We start from the raw sequence: 21579 nt of genomic DNA, 5'->3' as shown, positions 1-21579 counted from the left end.
CCCCCTCACTTTGGCCAGTTGAGATTGATGGGAAACCTTCTCCGAGTTCGGCTTTGAAGGAGAAATCTTCCTGTTGGAAGGTACTTCCTCTTCTCCCCATTGTCTTTGTTTTTGTTAATAAGGATTTGCTGGTTTTCTTTCAGCATTACTGAAAGGGCTTATCTTACCTTTATATGTGATTCTGTGTAGCTCAGATTTAAAATATTATTTGTTTAGGATTTTTTTTTTAATCTGCGCAGAACTAAGGGTGTACACACCTTTCTATTGGCCAGACAGAGTCTTCCCCTGAGTCGTAAAATGGTGCAGAGATCACAGAAAGTCTCTATCCGTGTGCAGAGAAGATTCATGCACATGATAGGCCTGTAAAACTTCAGCTTCAGTTGTTTTGTTTTTTTATTTAAACTTTGCTTCCTGTATGGATAAAACACAAAAAACAAATGATGCATTGTGTTATCTTTAGACAGAGCCGGGGCAGCTGTTTATCTTTGTTTTCAGTCTTTATTCTAAGCTAACGCTGCCATTGATCTTCTTAAACAGTCAGGATTTGACCTGTTGAACAAAACAAGGTTAAGATCAAAGTATAAGGTGACGTAAGTTAAGAACTGAGAAGTAAAACTGATGAAAAAGAGACCTCCGAATGATACAGATCTCTGCACTGGTAAATCTGTGTGTGTGTACGTTTGTGCCAAGACCTGATTAAATTACAAAGTGATCAAAGGACTCACCTTGATTTAAGACTTTCATTGTTCCAGGCATATCCTTCCTCTCTGGACTGCAGTCTGCAGCCTCTTTGCGGCCTGCACTTGATTAATACCAGTTGTTTCCAGTGTTTGACTACCAACACCCAAAGGCTGATAAAAGATAGTTGAGGAAACGGAATTGACCTTTACAGGTGAAGTAGCTGGGGAGGTTTCTACTCAGACAAACACTGAGATCATTACAAAACCACAGATACGAAGCCCCTCAGGTCTGTACTTAAACGCGCCAAGGCTCAGAAATGAAGCAAAGCTGTCCTCTGCCGCAGTAAATCACTAGGTTTATCATTGCCTTGAGGTAAATAATAGTTGTTACAGTACTGGAGTCTAATGATGTAATGATGTCCAGAGCAAGCTGGTCATTTAAAGCTTACATGCGGAGAGGGTGACATGAAGGATTCGGCTGTAAACAATCTGTACATGGAGGGAGTGAAGAAGAAGCTTCAAAGTCACATTTATTCTGGGTATAATTATTTAAATATGGGATAAAACTGCAGGCGTCTTTGTGCACTTGACATTTCACATACGCATATTCCTTCCTGTTTTCAAACTCTCCTGACAAGCCCGCCGTTAGGTTACAAACCTGAGGACCTGCTGGTTACTTGTAACCACTAACTTTGACTTTATTGTGTATACAGTCACATGAAAAAGGTTTTACTGTACATAGCAATACTTTTTTTTTTAAATCATCTTGTCCTTACAGATGACTTAGGGTCCTAAAGCTGTTTATGTGAAAAACAACATATGATCTATTCCACCTTTTCATTATTTATTTAAAAAAAATGAAACCATAATGCAGAAGCAGTGTTAAAAAACGATTCAGTAGCTTGCAGACACACTTTAGCTGCAATACATTTTCTGTGTGACTTTATCAGCCTCTCACATTGTTGTGGAGGAAATTTGTTCTCTCATCTTCACAGCGTTCATTCAGTTCATCAAAGTTTGCAGACATTTGTTTATGCACAGCTCTCGGTCCCACCACAGCATTTCAATCGGGTTGAGGTCTGGACTTGTCTATTTCATTGCAGCAACCTGAATCTTTTTTTTTCCAGTCATTCTGTTGTCACTTTGCTGCTGTGTTTGGGATCATTGTCCTGTTGCATGACCCAATTTCAGCCAAGCTGTAGCTCTCAGATAGATAGTTTCACATTTCTTGAAAAATTATAGTTATAGATATACACGAGAGTTTAACGTCACCTCCATGTCAGCTGCTGTAAGGGGGGTTGTGATATTCTGTGTTTGCTTTTCTCCAAATCTGGTGCTGTGCACTGTGGCCAAACATCTTTCACCTCAGCCTCGTCTTTCCACAGGACATTGTTCCACAAGCCCTGTAGTTTGTTCAGATTTGCCAATTTTGCCAACCTAAGCCATGCTGTCATGCTCTTTTAGAGAGAAGAAGTTTCCTCCTGAGAACCCTTCCAAACAAGCCATGCTTGTCTTTTTCCAATAGTCATGAACTTTAACATTTAAAATGCTAACAGAAGCCTGTAAAGTCTGAAATGTAGCTCTTTATGTGTTTTTTGCTAGTTCGTCTGACCACGGTCTAACCTTGGGGTGAATTCATGAGGACTTCCTCTGTCTTGAATGTTTTCCACATATGAATTAACATTCTGGCTGTTGAATGATGCCCTTATAACCCTTCCCAGACTCATGGGAAGCAAAAATTGCTTCTCTAAAGTCACTATTGTTGTCTTTGTTGGTATTGTGTTAGCAAACACCTGCAAACTTCCAACACTTCTGCTTTCACAGAGATGCTCACAATGGCTGCACCTGGCTGCTACTTACCCTCTAAATTCCTATGGAACCAGGAAAGGTGTCTCATATAAGCTGAGGCAGTGTGTCCACTAATCAAAAGATCAGTGCATCAGTCCTTGGTTCCTCCCTGGTTCCTCCTGTCCATGTGTTGAAGCATCTTCAGACATGCTACTGAACTTAAGTTTGCACCCAGCACATCCATCTGCATGTGAATGTTAGATAAAAATGCTTAGGTATATACAAAAGCACTGTATGAATGCGTGTGTGATTAGGTGAATTAGATTTGTTGTAGAAGTTGCTTTGAATGCTCAAACTGAGTAGAAGGCTATTATGTAAATACTGGTCCATTTACCGTTTAGTTATTCCCATGGTTATTTTTCATTTTACACTAGGTTTTGTTAAATCAATAATGACACAGTGAAACACATCATGAAGATTGTATTTAACTCATTTTAGAACCTGGTAAGGACCAGACTGTATTTTCATTATGTCCTGATATGTCAAACCTTAGAATTAAAAGAGGGTGTATTTTCTTTTTTACATGCATCAGGAGTACATAATTTCTCTCTAATGCTGTTGAAACAGCTGTTTGATGGTTCAGCAGTGAGCTAGGCCACATGCTACCCTTTGTGTATGATATAGGAGTATGTTAATGTTCATTTTTATCTTTTATTTCTTGTGACTTCTTCTTTTTTGCATCTTTACTTCACTTGCTACATTTGCAAAACCGTCTATCAGGAGCCTTGGTGTTAGTATCGACTCAGCTCTGACTTTGGATGCCCACGTAAAATCTTTGGTTCGCTCCTGTTTTTATCACTTGAGAAACATTGCTAAGCTGAGTCCCATTGTATCGCGCTCCGAATTAGAAATTGTCATTCATGCATTTGTTTCATCTCGTCTGGACTATTGTAATTCTTTGTTTACTTGTTTATGTAAAGCCTCTTTGGAGCGTCTGCAGGTTGTTCAGAACGCTGCTGCAAAGCTTCTGACCAAGTCCTCCAAGTTTTCCCATGTCACACCCCTGCTGATTCAGCTGCACCGGCTCCCCGTTAAATTCAGAATCCAGTTTAAGGTTTTGACCTTGACTTTCAGGTCTCTGCATGGACAAGCACCAACATATATAGGTGAACTTTTACATCCATACATTCCCAGCAGGTCCCTGAGGTCATGTGACCAGGGCTTGCTTGCTGTCCAACACACGAGGCTGAAAACAAAAGGCGACAAAGCTTTTGTGACTGTGGCCCCCAGATTGTGGAAGTCTCTCCCTTTGAGCCTGAGATCTGTGGACTCAGTCGTCGCTTTTAAAAAACAGCTAAAAACTCATCTTTTAAAACTTGCTTTTGGTTGATTTTTATTTTTAGGTTTTAGCTTCTGTGAAGCACTTTGTGATTTTTATCTTGAAAGGTGCTACTTACTTACTTACTTTACTTTGTCTCTCTATTTGTGGTTTCAGCTCACACATACATTGTTGTAAAATACGTGTGCAGAGAATGGTCCGTGTCTTGTTCTGCCGTTAAAATTTTAACCGCATTTTCAGATTACATAATCATCTTAAAGAAGTCAGGTGTTTGACAAGAAAATGCCCCGCATGCCATACTGCTTCACGTGTAACAAGGTAGCGCAGGTGAAGACGTGCAAAATATTTGACTTGAGTTGTGCAAATTAATAAATGACCGCCGTTTTCATTCTCTTGAAGAATGGTAATAAAATGAGGATTCCTTTTAGACACCGGCCTAGCAGATAAAAAACAACAAAACAGAAATGCAAACTCAGATAAGAGGGGAAGTTAAGCTACTTGAAACCACACAGTTGAATGAGTATGAGATAGTTATGTGAAAACATATTTGCTAATGGGGCAGCTGTGCAAATGGAAATAACATGGTAGAAAGAATCAACAGGCCTTTGCACAAATAACACGGTATAGGAAGAAGGAAGGCGTCAATATTTAACATCCAGTGAAAAGTGATGCCAGTGAAAAGCCTCAAATATTTAACATTTTGAGCCAGGTTCCACTGAGCATGAAGGCTCTTCCCCAGTAAAACCCTGCTCACACAGATCCACTCGCTCATACCTGGAAGCTGCCCAGTACAACCACAGTCTGAGTCAGCTCCACTTGAGCAAATTCATTTAGGTCAGCTCAGCAGTGGCAAAACTGAAGATGCCTTCCTCTAACCCTGAGATGTCAAACTCAGACTGTCAGACTGCTGAAAGTCCTTTTCTGTCAGCATGAAGAAGTTTAGCTACACATTTAATCCCTGACGTATTTGAATATAAGAAAAAGAAGGACACTTCTTCGTTTTTCTACATGATAAATAAATGATGCTGTGGTAAATGAAAGAAATGTGTCAGCATTCAATTTAATTCAATTCAATAAAACTTTATTGATCCCGAAGGTTGGCCCCGAAGGAAATTGATTGATTCAAATTGTAAAAAATAAATATTTAAATATACAGAAAAAGAGAAAGTATCAGTTAATTCGCAGAAAACATCTGATTGTTTTAGTGTAGAAAACAAAGGGTAAGAAAACAAAAAACAACAGGAAATTTTCTGTCATTTAATTATTTATCTGTTAATTATTTACGTTGGTGTAGTATGAATGACCATAATCGAAGGTCTTTATGAGTCGGAGAAGCTTCAAAATCTATTCAAATCCAATTACAAGTTAAAAAAAAAAAAAGTTTATGCCCTGCTTCTTATTTTCCAAAGCTCAGCAGTGGCAGATTCTGGCCCTCGGGTCTTATGTTTGACACCACTGTTCTAGCCAAGTCTGTGGTTTGACAAACACTGTTTTAATTGTGTGTCTGGAAGACATTAAACTGCTGACGTGCACACTGATCTCACTCTCCTCATAGCAGTGGATATTCTACGTCACTGCAGAGGTCACCTCTTTACTTGTCACGGTCTGGCTGGCAGACCGTGGGGAGATGGGGAAACAGGACCCAAACGCCGGACTCTTCAGTGCAACAGTGTTTATTTACAAGGTGGTGAAGTAAACAACAATAAATCCCCAGTTTCCCAGACTCCCGTGTAGTGTCTTCTTCCTAAAAGTCCCCGTGTAGTGCTCTCTGCCCCAGTGTCCCTGCACTCCCCGTGCTCACTGCTCCTTCTCGTCCCACACTCCTCCTGAGGGGAAAACAATAGAGGCAGCCGTTACACACTGTATCCATGCAGGCATACACTAACACTTGACTGTGCTCGAAGACTGACGTGTAGTCAAACGCAATAATCCAGCGTCGGTGGAAGCTCCATCACTCTTCTAAATAGCTCCACCGACGAGCCCAGATGAGGAGCAGGTGTGCGGCAAGGACTTCGGGTGTGGCCAGGCCTCAAGTCAGGCCACGCCCCCAGGGCTGAAGGTGCCTGTAACTTGGCCACGGAAGAAAGGCAACACAGCCACCTGCCTACATACAGATGTGCACAGGGGCAGTGCAGACAACACACCAAATAATAATAATAACAATAATAATAATAATAATAACAATAATAATAATAATAATAATAATAACAATAATAATAATAATCCTAGTCCCCACTGCCCACGGACCCCGAGTCCCCAGAGCCGGGTCCATGACATTACTAGGGATTTCTTGGAGTCAGAGGATGAAAAAACTCACAGGAAACAAAGTAGAGCCAAATGTACAAGAGAGCTGGTTTAGTACAATAGCAAAAGACCTATCATGCTTCATGAGCTTCTTACTCATTCTTCAGCGAACTATCCTCACAGTGTAGAGAGCCTGGGCTTAGGCTGTGGGAAAACATTTAAAACTGGCATGCAGAAACACGATCAAAAGCATCAGTTCTCTTATCACGCTTCCTCACTGACAGGTGCAGCTCTAGAGAGTGGCAGTGCAGCTTCCTCCCACCGTTTCACAGGTAGATGGCAGGAGAGAGGACAGGAAGCCTCTGTGACATATATATGCAAGATGCCACCAACAGGCAGAGATGCTGCGCCCGATCGAGAAATAGTCTGCCACATCCCCATAAAAGGGCAAAGTCATCTAACTCTTGGCAGGAAGCAAATAAACAGACCTTACTCACATTTCACATTTCACACACTAAAATGCCACATCTTCCCCTTTTAAGACTGAAACTGTGGCCTAATGACCAAATATAAACTAAAAGCTGTAATTGTTACAAAACTATTACAAATCAACCTTTCTGAGGAACTTAATTGTAACTAAATGCTAATAATACACCTGTTACCAATGCATAGGTTATAAACCATTTATTATTAAAGAAGGAAATTTGAGTTTCTGGGTTTTACTGTTGATTTTAAACAAAGTTGATGGACTGAGTAGCCGCTGAGTAGTTCTGAGGAATTAAAGAGCTAAAAGGAAACAGGAAGTGAAACAGTCAGCGAGGGAGAATATCACAACCTGGCTGTCCAAACACTAATGAGTCACCTCTGGACTTAAAAAAAAGTCATGGCTGAATCATTTTTTAGCTCTTTCAAGAATTATTGTGCCCATAATTATCCTCTCAGGGATCAGTGTATACAGAAGTCTTGTTTCACAGTTTGAGCAAGTTTCTGATAAATGAGGAAAACTAATGACCTTTGAACTGTTACTGGTGCTTTCACCGAAACACCTATAGTGCTGTGCAAAAGTCTTGACCCACCATCATTTCTTCATATTGGAAAATGGAAATATGTGCAGCAGTTAATTAAGACATGCACAAGCATACATACAAATACAATACGTAAGGCAAAAACACAATTCTAAAGAGCTTGAAAGTCAATATTTGGTGTGACCACCTTTACTATGCAACATAGAAGCTCTCTTAGGCAAGGTTTCTTGTCATTTCTTCCAGCGACTGCACTTCCTGAGATGACTGAAGAAGGTGCGCCTCCCCAAACCCATCCTTAACACCTGCTATAGAGGCACCATAGAGAGCATCCTAACCAGCTGCTTCACAGTCTGGTATGGAAACTGCCATGTGTCGACCACAGAGCCCTCCACGGGTTTGTGGGGACCGCTGAGCACATTATTGGCAGCTCTCTAGTCTACAGGATATCTACACCTCACACTGCATTCGTAAAGCCAATAGCATCATGGCTGACCCGCATCACCCCTCCCTCCAACTGTTTATTCCTCTTCCATCTTGACACTCCAGCATCAGGAGCTGGTGGGTGAGATTGTGCAATAGTTTTTTCCCCCCCCAAGCAGTCCGGCTCCTGAACACCATGCTGCCCTCCTCCACACTGGACTCTCTTCTCCAGACACTTCTTGGACTACATAACACTCTCCTCTCACTTCCAATACTTGCACTACTCTGTATTGCACTGTTCCACTTTGTCTCTGTACTATTGCATTTATTGTATTTATTCTGTGTACTATTGTATATATTTATTCTCATTCTTTTCTATTTCTTATTCTATTTCTATTCAGGCACAATACTGTTGTACTTATTCTTAATTTATCTCATTTCTTTATAGTTGTATATATGTAATTTTTATTTTTATTTTTTCAGTTTGCACCTTTGATCCAGGAGGACGATATTTCGTTAAAACTCTACTTGACTTGACTTTAAGCAGTCTTCAGGAATATTTCTCCAGACTTCTTGAAGCACATCCAAAGCTCTTCTTTGGTTTTTGGCTGCCTTTAGATGATCCCACACTGCTTCAATAATGTTGAGGTCCAGCTCTGGGGGAGGCCTATCCATAAATTATAGACTTCCATTGAGTGTATTTCTATAATGGTATGCTTTTACTGCATGCTTGGGATTATTCTGATGCTGAAAAAATTAAGCTGTTGCAAATCGAATGCTTTCCAGATGGTATTGCACGGTGGCTCATAAATGCACAATAACTTTCTGTCTTCATAATTCTACCAATTTTGACAAAATCCCCAACACTACATGACAAGGCATCCACCTTGTTTTACAGATGGTTGCAGACATTCACTGCTGTACGTCTCTCCTGACTTTCTTGGTATATATTGAGAACAGATTTGATTCATCTCACTATAAGACCTGTTGCTACTGATTTTTTAGCCCAGTTCTTGTGTAATTTGGCACACCTCAGCCCTGCTTGACTTCCATAAGAACGGCTTCTTGACAGTCACCCTTCCACTGAGACCGTTTCTGATGAGACTTCAGTGAACAGTAGATGGATCAATTGAAGGGTCATGAATCCCTGAGATCCTGTGTCAGTTCTTGATGACATGACTCCCAGATGTTTTTCATACTCAGTTGTCTGCAAGCTAAGCTGAGATAAGCTATGTTTTTTTGGCTAACACTTTTTTGTTTTGTTTTTTTCTTCTAACACTTTTTTGTTAGAAGAAGTGTTAGCCGCTTCTAGCCACTTCTCCCATGATAATGCAGTCTGCGTTATCTTGGCCATTTTTTATAGATTCGGCAGAAGAAATGGAAACACATTATGTTTTGGGCTCCAGCTCCCATGCATGGAGGGATGGTGTGTTCTTGTAACAGGCTGCTAGTAACAGGGTGCCTAAAGATACAATCTAAAATTGTTTTCTAGCTAAATTGTGTGTGTCGTGAAATCAATCAATGCAGAGCAGTGAAACAAACCACGGAGGCCCCAGAAAAGTGTAATCAAACGATGAGTTTATTAACACACAGGAGAGAAAACATCAGCATATGTCTTCTGACAAAAATACATGTTGAGAACACTTTTAAAGCAGTGAGGTATCCGCCCCTCCATGGCGTAAAAATAGGTTAAAGACGTTAGTTACAGTAAATGGTACATCTTAGATGGCTATAAACAGACCTAGAACTTCTCATTTCTATAACACCTTCCAAACAAGGCAATAACTTCAAGCCTTCAGGGTCTCTGAGGGATGGTTGTTGACTCCGGTCATCTGTTACCAAGTAGACTAAAATGCAGTTAGAAGCTAAATGAGTTAAGGCCTCAGGCCTGGCACATTTCTAGATTATATGTGTATTGTAAGCATGTATTGCAGTTATCCTTCTATGCTCTAGTCTTTAACACAATAGATTGTGAAGACATCGCGCTTCACAAAGCTCTGTAGACTAAGCAACAACTCTGAATGAGCACAAATACTATGCAATGTGTATGAAATACTTCTGGCCGTACCTGTAATAAAAGTTAACATAATGGAAGGATCCTTAAATGAACATCTTCAATAAACAACTTTAATGCAATATCAATACTGTGAGAAATATTATTAAATGGAATAATGCCTCTCTAACTAACTTGACACCCTTGGACTAAACTTCAGCCCGAAGCCCTGGAATAATGCACTTAAACCTAATGTCCCACTATGTTATACTTGTTTTTTTCTGGAGCACTATCTGTTAACCCTTGTTTTGTTTTTTGTTTTGTTTTTTTGGTTTTTTGGGGTTTTTTTGTGGGTTTTTTGCTTGTGGTTGTTTTGTTTTTTTGTTTTTTTTTACTTTTTTTGGGGGGGGGGGTTGTTTTGTTTTGTTTTGTTTTATTTATCTATATATGTATATATGTTTTTTTTCCTGTAATAATATCTGAATGATCTACATGGGAGAGTATGTATAACTATATCTATGTGTTTCCCTAACACTATTCATATGCGATGTACATACATTACTATTATACACTCAAATTTATTTTTTTTATTAATTTTCTCCTCTATTTTATTTGAACTTTCTTCCTGTTGGTTAAAATGTTGTTGGAAAAGCAATAAATAAATCTTTGAAAAAAAAATGTGTATGAAATACTTCTGGCCGTACCTGTAATGAAAGTTAATATAATGGAAGGATCCTTAAATGAACATCTTCAATAAACAACTTTAATGCAATATCAATACTGTGAGAAATATTATTAAATGGAATAATGCTGTAAAGAATGTTATTAATGCAATTATAATGATGCAGGTTATATGGCAGCAATGAAAGAATTTCTGTATCTCCACACATCTCCACACATGTGTTATATAAACACAGTACTGGATAAGTTAGGTGAACAACATGGTTTAGGTACCTTTTTATGCTTGAATGATGGGTTAGTGTTAATTGACTTAGCAAACAAACAAAAAATACTAATCTGAAATGATAAGGTGCAAGAGCGGGTCTGAAAATGAATTTAAAAAAGCAGCCAATGTCCAAAGGAAAAAATGTAAAGGCCTTCTGAAAGACTGGAAAACTACTGCTCAAGACTTCTTTTAAAAAATTACTGGCTGCTTGAAAGTAAAATGTTTTCTTGTTTTTTTAAATAAAGGCTGGCTTAAGACTTTTTTTTTTATTTTAGAATTTGAAGTGTTCTTGGATACAATTTCCTCCCATCTAATGTAAATAAATGTCATTCACAACTGAAAATATCTGCTGTTCAGTATCTGAGCAGCAGATGGCGCACTTGCACATGAGCGCCACACTGACCGTCTCAAGGTCACTGCAGCAGGCTCTCACCATCAGGCTCTGATCTGTCATGGGTGCTGCATTCCCTCCACTGCGCAGCTGCATGAACCCACGTCGTGAAATGACGAGGAGTCACAGCACAGACGTGTGGGGGAAACCCGGTACTTACTCATCCATGCCTTGATTCATTACTGCAGTCTTGATATTGATAACTAGTGCAGCCAATCTTTTAAATGTATACTGTGGATATCCAAGTTTACACCTTCTAACTCAGTGCCAGGACTAATAAAATCACAAAAATTTATATATAGTTAAGTAAGAAGACTTTCAGCCCTGATGGTGAATTATCATTTCTATTCTGAGGTGCCTGCTGCAGTCTCTGTAACCCGCACGATGGCTCACTGTGGGCTGGGTCTTGTGTAAAATGCATGTGCCCCAAATTTGCCATTCATTTATGAAATCCTTGTGGGAAGGGGGGAAAGTCGTTGCCAGGAAATGTGACCGTAAGTGACGTGTCCAGCAGCGAAACACCCCACCGGAGATCCCTGCCTGCTTTTCTGCACGTACTCATCTCTGCGTCATCTTTCCGCATTGCAACCGACTCTTTCATCCTCGCAAAAAATAATCAAATAAAAAATAAATTTCCCAATAGACATCTCTATTAGAAACGCACACTTTATCGTTGACTGTCTACATTCTGATTTTATTAAGGTGATGCTGAGGTTTTAAAACAAATCCGCATCCTCTTCATTTTCAAGGTCTGCCTCCTGACGGTGGCGAACGTGCGTCGCCTCTCGCAACCGTCTGCACTCGTGAGTGAGCTCCAGCCAATGGCGTTGCGCCGTTTCTCAGTTTCTTCCTGATTCCATTCGCTTATCATCCAACCCGAAGCGTCACGAGCGCCTTCTCTGCCTGCCTGCACCAGAGAGAGACAGCTTCGTCCTTGCACACAGTTAGGCCGGAAAGGTAACTCATTTCAATCTTTTTTGGCTTTTTATTCATACTATTAAGCCATTATAATGATGTTCGTGATTTAAAGGGTCTATTCTAATGACAGCGTATATTAATATAAAGTTTTTTAGTTTTCATATCATAGTCTAAAGAGTGTTCTTCATCCTTGACATCCTCGAAGTCTTGTCCTTGTGTTAGCTTACACTTCGGGCGCTTATTTCTCATTTATATGCCCACTCATTAAACCCCATTGATGGCTCGGTGGCTCACAGGCTGGAGCAGTTTGTAGCCCACTGTCTATTTTTAAACCACTGCCGTCAGCTGGCGAGATGTCTGTCCATTTAGAGCTGCGATGTGTGGGGGAACAGGGCGTCATGTTGCAAGCCCTGCTTCCCGCAGCCCGTGTTTGCTGTTTGTTATTAAAGAATCACTTTTAGGGGTGTTTTTGCCTGATAACCTCAAATGTGCGCCACTTCAAGCATTCTACGCTGGCTGTGGCTGTGGGTAAGCTACCAGTTGCTTGCAGCAGACTGGAGGTGTGTCCACCGAGTAAAGGAAAATTACCGTGTGTAGCAGGATTACACGACCTTTAATGTCTCATTTTCCCCCTTCAAGTCAATTTGAGTCATTTCTGTAAGATTACTGATGCAGCTTTAAAAGTTTTTTTTTTCCAATTTGAATAACCAGTAATGACGTCTTGTCACTTTGTTGCACATGTTTCAGACTAGTGTATATGTACGAGGCTTGCAACACACATCAAGTTTCAATCCTTAATTATTAATTTGTCTCCAGGTGCCATTATACTCTCAGCTTACATGTTCGCTTCCGGAGTTTGCAATGACCGTGCACCAAAAAACAACAAGATTAACAAATATTAGCTATTCACGTGGCATCCACTGCTTATTATATTGCAGAATTTCCGGTAGCTACAAATATGATGATTAGTTATATGCTCCAACAAGGCTAAAATGTATGAAGTCATCTCAAATATACTTTCTATATGACTAGCTGTCAAGAACCCAAAGGGTATTTAGCCTGCATGGGGATGGATGATAATTGATGGATTATCCAGTTGATAGCTTTTTGTGTAACTTGAGAAATATTAACCTTTGAAGAAAAAAAACTAACATGCTGGTAAAACACAGGAAATCTTACCAGCGACATGCCTATTTAAAATGGCATAAATCTTTAATTTGGGTAGTCAAAAGGTCCCCAGAAGTTATATAAATGATTTTTTGTAGGCGCATGCAATCGTGCTTCATCACTGTCACCTCTGGTAAATTTCCACACAGATCTCTGGGGACAGAGGATTTTCCATTGTTTCTGCACTCTGACACAGCTTTCCAGGCTGAACTCGGGAGTTCATTCAGGCACTCAGTATGTGCAGATGTGCAAGGCAATAATTGGAATTGGGGCACATTGGATAAAACCAATGTAAATCAATAGTGCTGCAGGCATCATGGGCAAACAGTCTCTCTTAAAACCTTTTCTGACCTCTGCTCCTGAAATTTCAGGAGATAATAAAAGGCTCCATGAGATTAGACCACATCTCGTGCCTGTAATATCATTGCGGTGAAAACAAAAGAAACAAAAAGAAGTCAAATAGGTTTTCTGCTAGGTCACTCTCTTATTGTCACGTACAGGGATTTTTTTTTTTTGCAAACATTTTGCAATGCTGTTTTATAGTCTGATGTAATAAGTAAACTAAATGAGCCTATACAGATTTTCCTCTACTGCAGTAGCCACGCCTCTCTGCTATTTCCTCTGCCCTCGCAGCCAGTACACATCAGTTTGGGTGGTCTGCACAGCCATATACTTAATTAGAGAACCATCGAGACGATTTATTGCTGTTTTCTCTGAAATCCATCTTCAGATTACTTACTTGTTATTGTGAGTGTGTCGCCGTGTATCCCAAATTTATTGCCACCTCTCTACTCAACACTTTAATTCGTAAGTAGAAACTCTAAAGGGGCCCGTCTGCTTGGCCTGTGAAGGAGTCCTACACTAATCCCTCTTACATTTGTTTCTTCTGCAGATCCAGAATCATGTCTATCCTGAAGATCCACGCTCGTGAGATTTTTGACTCCCGTGGCAACCCCACTGTGGAAGTTGATCTTTACACTAAGAAAGGTACTGTATGGATAAACTACATGCTTCCTTGGACTCCTTTTATATGAATTAAAGGCTTAAGAAGAGAAAGGTCTTTTATACCTTGCAGCTTGTAAAACCTGATCTTCTAGTCAGTGGTGGCACGGCTCACAAACTAAGTGCATCTACAGTTAAATGCAAGACATTGTGAAGCCTTTGGCTGTGAACCACATGCAAACAGCTGCACTTGTCATGTCTATATTATAGTATGAGTACTGACTCATAGGCTATGCTGGAAAAAGTAAGCAAAACCTTTTCCTAACAACTGTTCCAAGTAAGAAAAGGAGACTGAGTGGGGCTTGTAGTAGTGCCCCCACCTTATGAATAAAGGCGTACAAAATCTGTAAAAATCTCTACAACCTGCTAAAAACTTTACCGCATCTGACGATTGCAAAAGCATACCTGCATGTTTCACAACCCTTCTGGCACAATGTTCTGTTGGCACATGAGACAGCAGTTGAACTTTTGGGCAAAAATATCACGTTAGGAGTTAAAGAACGATGAACACCCAATATAAAATCCTTATTCCAGCTTTAAAGCATGGTGGAGAGGGCCTCACAGTCTAGGCCGGCTTTGTAGCCTCTTGATAGACCACATTTTGTGAGTAAACCTTTCAGGAAGTCCGGTGACGTAAAAGGGGGACTCATAAACCCACTTTCAAATGCATGTGTTTAACAGGTAATTTGAAATCGTGTATAACCTGCACATGAAATTATTGTCTGCTAACGTGTGTATTTAGGCAGTCAGACCAGCAACTCGGTAACCTACACTGTTGCCGTCTTCAGAGTGGCCCTTGCTGGATCAGATCAGATGATGGATGTGTGAAAATAGCTCCTGTAATGTCACACTGCCTCTGCAGCGCTCTGTTACTGTAACGGTTCCTGTTTGGGAGCAGTTGTAGCTCATACAGTAGGTGCTTCTGGCAAACCAGCGAGTTGAGTTGAATCTTCATTTTATGTAAAGTAAAGGTGTCAGGGAAATTAAATCTACAGTTCACGTCCCAGTTCACACGTATGCTGGAGGTTGAGATCAATTTTATTTTAACTAACTGAATGGCCTGCCAAGGGTTTGAAGTTTTTTTTGGCAAGCTATTCTGTTATAAGAGCTCAGATAAAGGAACAGCTCAACCCAGTGAAATGTCCTGAGAATTTTAACGAAGCAACCTGAATGGTCATTGACACGGAAACGTGTGAAGCCGGCTACGCTGCCTTGAATGCACTGGTTTGAATAGATTGTCTGCCCTCTTCTGCTGCCCTTCCGTCTCCTCATTAGTTTTGGATGGTTGCTACGTGCTCCAGTTTACTGTAAATAGCACCCTTATTCTTCTTGGGCCCTTTTAAGTCCACCAGACTTGTTTTGACATCATTAACTGCACAGACCAAAGCGAGCGTGCTGCACCCAGAGTATGTCGGTCATAGTAACTGAGATGTGTTTTTGCACTATTATGTAACCAGCTTCACAGGCATATTAGATAACCCACTATGCTTGTTGCCCATCATGCCATCTGCGTGATGGGCTGTTGGCACACAAAAAAAGGAATTCACTTTTACTGTAGGTACTTGAAGATTTGCTGATTCATTGCTTTTCTCTACGGCTCTCCTTTTTATTGTGTTCAGCCAGAAAGCTGTTAATAATGTGACTTGGATATTTGGCAGCATTCCCCAAAAGCATCCAGGTGATGTCTTGATGCAGATGATTCGTTAAGCTTGAACTCACTGCCTTGACAGTGGCTGTGTCCTCTTGTGCTAAGCCCTAAATCCCCTCAGACTCACACCATCATTGCCGCTTCACTGAGCAAGCTGAATAGATTTTTTTTGCTCGGCTCCAATTTCCAATCACATGGGTGAATCTGAAATGGCTATCCTCTTATATATGGGTGTGGCTTGCTATCATCCCACAGATGCACTGCACATGCTCAGTTGGCCATCTGGCTTTGCCTGTTACATCACAGATTTTGCAGCACAGCCGTTACAACTTCCTCCCAACATGGTTTATTTCATTTTGGAGCAGGAGACACCTTTAGCTGATACTCACTGCTCTCCCTTGTGTACCAAGTAGCCCCTCCTCTGCACTTGTTGTCCTAACAAACAAATGTTCCTCTTTGTGAAGACAGCATGTAGAAAGCACAAACCCAAAGTCAGGAAGTATGGTATAATGGTAATCTCTTACATGGTGAAATCAGATTTCAGCATATGTCAAAGTCCAGGCAATCTTTTGTTGAATATCTGTGACGTGAAATAGCACTTTGAAGTAACAAATTGAAATCTCCTCTGTGTCTCCAAGGTCTCTTCAGGGCTGCAGTTCCCAGCGGTGCCTCCACAGGCATCTATGAGGCTCTGGAACTCCGTGACAATGATAAAACACGCTACATGGGCAAAGGTAAGACATCTCTATTTATTTTACAATCTTTTGTGCCATTTCCACTTTACATTCTGCTCTCTCGCTCCTCATCTTTTACTACTTCATTTCTGATTCCTACATCTCTCTCCCTCCTGTTAGGAGTCAAAAGAGCAGTTAAATATATAAATGATTTTTTGGCCCCTGCATTATGTAACCAGGTAAATAAAGTGTGGTGTAACGGAGTGACTCTTTACATATTGCCGTGCACAGCAGCATGAAAAATGAGTTTGGCTTTTGGAAACTAACCTTGTCGGGCACAAGCAGATGATCACAGATCTAAGAATAAAGGGAAAAAAATAAAAGAGCAAAATAATCACTGGGTAAATTACATTTTACCACTAATTGCTCACACACTGTCTCATACAATTGGATGCTCTGTGGTCATCTGTCTCGCCTGCTCTGCATGGTCTTCTTCTGTCTGAGTCAGTCATGGTCTGCTTGTTCCTTGCAGGTGTCTCAAAAGCAGTTGACCATATCAATAAAACTATTGCACCTGCACTGGTTAGCAAGGTAGGACCATTTATTGTTTGACTAATATAACTGTGTTCTAGTGTCGAATGAATTGTGTTAAGAAGTTAGAAATGCAGCAGTAAATGAAAACACAAAAGTGTGTTATTGGTAGCAGTAACTGGGAAATGCATAACTGTATGCACTGAACAGTTTGTTGTGACTGAATTTTACATTAACCTCACGATATACCCAAAGCATCTATAAATCCGTCTATACTAGCAGGACTACAGTAAAATAACTGACATGGTTTGATTACTCTAACATCTTTGTAGTGTGATCTAATGAACTATTGATTTAGAAATAAACCAGTTTAAGTTCAGCCTCTTTCCCCACTCAGTCCAACTAAACCTGTCATGTTGTGTTTAATCCAGAATGTGAACGTTCTGGAGCAGGAGAAGATCGACAAGCTGATGCTGGACATGGATGGCACTGAAAACAAGTGTAAGATACCAGTGTGCTTTACAATATTTTGCGAGGACACATGTATAAATAAAAATATTTAAAGATATTTTTGGTAAATACTGGGCAGTGCATAGGACCATTTTAAACAGTATTTCTGCTCCAGTGATGGTTATTTGTTTGTAACCTCCTGAAAGTTTTCAGTATGGAATTGCATATATAGTGTTTGGAGATTTTAATTAAACAGTGTCTAAACCTCAAAAATCCAAAAATGCTCTCCACAAACAACGGAGAACATCACAAGCTATGTCTTGACAGTATATATTATATTGTGAATTATTTGTTTTTACTATCCTGCAGCTAAGTTTGGTGCTAATGCCATCCTGGGCGTCTCCCTGGCTGTGTGCAAGGCTGGTGCTGCAGAGAAGGGCGTTCCCCTCTACCGCCACATTGCTGACCTGGCTGGCAATCCTGAAGTCATTCTCCCAGTTCCTGTGAGCGTCATTGCACAATTATCCAAGGCTTTTTAGACTTTATTGATCAATAGGCCTCATAGACCATTAATATCTAATTCAAAGGGTCATCGTATTCATCCGTGTTTGCATTAGGCTAAAAGCTGGTCCTCTCTGCTTCCTTTCAGGCTTTCAATGTCATCAATGGTGGCTCCCATGCAGGCAACAAGCTGGCTATGCAGGAGTTCATGATCCTGCCCGTTGGTGCTAGCAGCTTCAAGGAGGCCATGCGTATTGGTGCTGAGGTCTACCACAACCTGAAGAATGTCATCAAGGAGAAGTACGGAAAGGATGCCACCAATGTAGGAGATGAGGGTGGCTTCGCCCCCAACATCCTTGAGAACAAAGAAGGTTAGAGAAATAATCAGCTATAACAGCCATTTCACACAGAGTAAATGGTTATCTTTGCAAACATTTAGAGTCAGAAGTTATTACTGTACACTTTGAATAGTCCTAAAGGGTGTGTCTTGAAAGCATTGAATTCTTAGAGCTTCCAGGAAAGTATCTTCACTTATGTCACTGCTGAAGTTGACATACGGTTTCTAAATTAAGGTCTCAACTCAGTACTGCTAGCCTGAGCCTCCAGTGTCAGGTCAATGTGCTGATATGGCAGCTGTCCTAGTGGTGCAGAGCTTTCAGTGGTGACTCATTTTTCAGAATGATAACTTTGATTTGATTGTCGACAAATGCAGTCACCCTTTCACTGTATGTTGTTTTATCAGCTCTGGAGCTGCTGAAACATGCCATCGCTAAGGCCGGCTACTCCGATAAGATCGTCATTGGCATGGATGTAGCTGCTTCTGAGTTCTACAAGGGCGGCAAGTATGATCTGGACTTCAAGTCTCCCGATGACCCTAACCGCTACATCTCCTCCGACAAGCTGGCTGACCTATACAGGAGCTTCGTCAAAGATTACCCCGGTGAGTTTTAAATAGATACTTTTTTGTCGTTATGTGTTTTTTGTTTGTTTTTTTATTCAGTGAGTACTGCTCCATGACATCCTCATCAGATCATAATGCCCTGTTGCAACTCTATCCATAGTTGTTGCACATGAATGATGTATAGATATGCTCTGCATGTCTATACAGAGAATCATACATGCCATGCATCTGCAAAATTCATTGTACACTATCGTCAAAAGCGGAGCAGTTACAAACTTGTTTCTGCTGCCACCAAGTGGCCAACAAAGAGAATAACCAATTTAAGGTTTTAGGTTTCTGTATTTAAAAAAAAATAAAAAACCCGCCAGATTAGCCTTTTATTGACTGAATCATTAATTCCTATCCTAACAGTGGTGTCCATTGAGGACCCTTTTGACCAGGATGACTGGGAGGCATGGACCAAATTCACAGCCAGTACCAGCATCCAGGTTGTGGGTGACGATCTCACCGTTACCAACCCCAAACGCATCTCCAAGGCTGTGTCTGACAAAGCCTGCAACTGCCTGCTGCTTAAAGTCAACCAGATCGGCTCCGTCACAGAGTCTCTGCAGGCGTGAGTGTCCACAGCACTGCAACACAATCCCACTCATTTACATAAAAGTATTAGCTGGCTTATTGGGTCTTCTCTTTTAGCTGCAAGATGGCCCAGACCAATGGCTGGGGTGTGATGGTCAGCCACCGCTCTGGAGAGACAGAGGACACCTTCATCGCTGACCTTGTGGTTGGTCTCTGCACTGGACAGGTAAAACTATATCTTGTTGTTTTAAAGCTGACTTTACACTTAGTCAGGTAGTGGCTTGCATGTTACAGACTTGCTCTTATGTGTTTTTATTCCTTCCCAGATCAAGACGGGTGCACCTTGCCGATCTGAGCGTTTGGCCAAGTACAACCAGATCCTCAGGTGAGTCCCTTCTAAAAACATGCACATTACCGCTGTTGTTTTACAGTTACATGGAAGTCCACTTTAACCAACCATGATTACTGTCTTTTAGAATTGAAGAGGAGCTTGGCGACAAGGCCCGTTTTGCTGGCCAGAACTTCAGACACCCCATCTGAGCTGGTCTTCCTCCTTGGGCCTCTGTGTGTTCATTGCTCATATATAATCCTCACACATACAGTATACGCCACGCTAGGTTGCCTACCCTGTTAAAGAGAAGATGGAGAGAAACACCACTGACATCTAAGGTCCAAGTCTGTGGCGTAGGGAGAGGACAGCACGTCCTAGTGAAGTCACAGTTCAGCTCATCATCAATCTCTGCTTTAGTTCCTGAATAGTGTTGGTCCTTGTGTTTTCGTCTGTGTAACTGTGTGAGAGATTTTTGTTCAGCTTTTCGTGAGTTGTAGTGAATTTGGTCCTCTACTGAGTAAATGAGCTACTGTAACATTAGTGAGGCTCTGTTCGAAGCATTGGTAAGACTGTTGTATGTGCAATGTGTCACATCTGACGAGGTCTTGTGTTGATGTACAAGTCTGCAGAAACGTGTAATAAATAATATAGTTTGAAAAGTTATTCTGAAGTTTTCATTTTGTTTCACTTAAATGCTTTATTATGAAATTATTAACACACACTAGATGCACAATGGCAAGAAAACTCCCTGAAACAGTTGTGAAATTGTTGCCACTTTTTGCTTACTGCATCTCATAATGATGGTCACTGTAACAGTTCATTAATAATTCATAACTTTCCTTCAAAGAAAGTCAGAGTATCTACAGTAAACAGCTTGTGCTTCATAACCGCTCTTACCTATGTGGTGTATGTGGCGTAATCTGAAAGCCACCAAGAAGGCGAAATATGAGCCCAGAGCTGTGGGACGCCATTTGTTGGCCCCTGGGTAAAAGAATCCAGAAGCTCGAAGCAGCCTCTTTCTATACTGAGCCTTGCCAAGATAAATGAGACTCTTTTCACTAGGGGTATGGTACCGCAGGGGATTGCCAGCTGGGTTTGTGCCACACCAATTTACTTTGTGTGAGCCCTTTCTGAACCTGCTTCCATTGTTTAGGTGTCACCAAGGAGATGTATTACAAATCACTGATACAAAGACACTACCTGTCACACATTGCAGACTCTGTCAGCTGAACCACTTGGCAAGAATTGCGTAAGTTTAATCATTCTCACACTTAACCTTAAATAAATGTTTTTCACACAAAGTTAATCCTCTAAGAAAGTAAATGTGGGAGACTGTAAAGCGATATTACAGCGTAAATTATACCCAATGTTTTCCTTTAGACCTGCTCCCTCTAGTGTTCAGATGAAACGGTGCACCTTTCTGACTATACTTTTTAAAAATAGGAGCTGGTGTGGGTAAAGAGGGATAGCGAGGTTCTGAGGGACATCTAAATGTTGTCGCTTCATCATAAATAAATTCTGAAAGTTGGTTTTGTTGGACTTCCTCAAAACTTCTGGGCATGTTTCGGATATGTTTATATAATATACACATTATGACTGCTGAATAGATCCCAAAAGGTAGAGTCTTGGCACTCAATTAAATTCAAACGTGAGCACATGAAAAGTTGAAAAATTAAACAGTGTTAAGCCAATTAAACAAAATGGCTCCGTGTTAATTCCAATTTCAAAATAAATCAACTTAGTAATTTTCATTCAAACGACAATAACCCCAAATAAATTAAAGTTTTGTAGCATCACATTTATTTAGGAAAGATGTAGCTGAACTTAACAGTAAAACTAATGAGCATTAAATGCACAGGACGGATAACTGTTAACTCTATCCGACATGAATTAAACGAAACTAAATAAATCCAAACTAAATAATCCAAATACATAATGTGCAAATCTATGGGATTAAACTGTGTTAATTTTGTGCTCATCTCACTTAAAGAGTTATGTGTCTCTTTTTTACCTTTAATGTACTCTAGAATTAGTGTTGCATATGATCACATCTT

The 21579-nt window shown here is 40.5% G+C and overlaps 1 protein-coding gene across 2 annotated transcripts; it reads left to right on the top strand.

Annotated features, from left to right (window-relative positions):
- Window positions 1-11633: 11633 nt before the first annotated feature.
- eno1a (enolase 1a, (alpha)) lies at window positions 11634-20188 on the top strand. Of its 2 annotated transcripts, none has more exons than XM_085146435.1 (12): window positions 11634-11783; window positions 13804-13898; window positions 16200-16295; window positions 16768-16826; window positions 17198-17267; window positions 17586-17719; window positions 17866-18088; window positions 18460-18657; window positions 19030-19231; window positions 19312-19420; window positions 19521-19579; window positions 19671-20188. In XM_085146435.1, the coding sequence occupies exons 2-12, from the start codon at window positions 13814-13816 to the stop codon at window positions 19732-19734; spliced, it is 1299 nt and encodes a 432-aa protein (XP_085002561.1). In that variant the 5' UTR covers window positions 11634-11783; window positions 13804-13813; the 3' UTR covers window positions 19735-20188. The 2 variants fall into 2 exon arrangements, with proteins under 2 accessions (XP_085002561.1, XP_085002562.1); XM_085146436.1 differs by lacking the exon at window positions 16768-16826 and adding an exon at window positions 16416-16474.
- The last annotated feature ends 1391 nt before the right edge of the window (window positions 20189-21579 follow it).

The sequence above is a fragment of the Neolamprologus multifasciatus genome, chromosome 20 (assembly GCF_963576455.1).
Source record: "Neolamprologus multifasciatus chromosome 20, fNeoMul1.2, whole genome shotgun sequence".
Lineage (NCBI taxonomy): Eukaryota > Metazoa > Chordata > Actinopteri > Cichliformes > Cichlidae > Neolamprologus > Neolamprologus multifasciatus.
Note: the sequence above shows the minus strand (reverse complement) of the source record. Positions and strands in the feature narration are given on the sequence as shown.

Coding starts and splice junctions, on each gene's coding strand:
- eno1a (XM_085146435.1), top strand. CDS start 13,814: ATGTCTATCCTGAAGATCCACGCTCGTGAGATTTTTGACTCCCGTGGC. Junction 18,089..18,459: donor CATCCTTGAGAACAAAGAAG/GTTAGAGAAATA, acceptor TTGTTTTATCAG/CTCTGGAGCTGCTGAAACAT. Junction 19,421..19,520: donor TTGGTCTCTGCACTGGACAG/GTAAAACTATAT, acceptor ATTCCTTCCCAG/ATCAAGACGGGTGCACCTTG.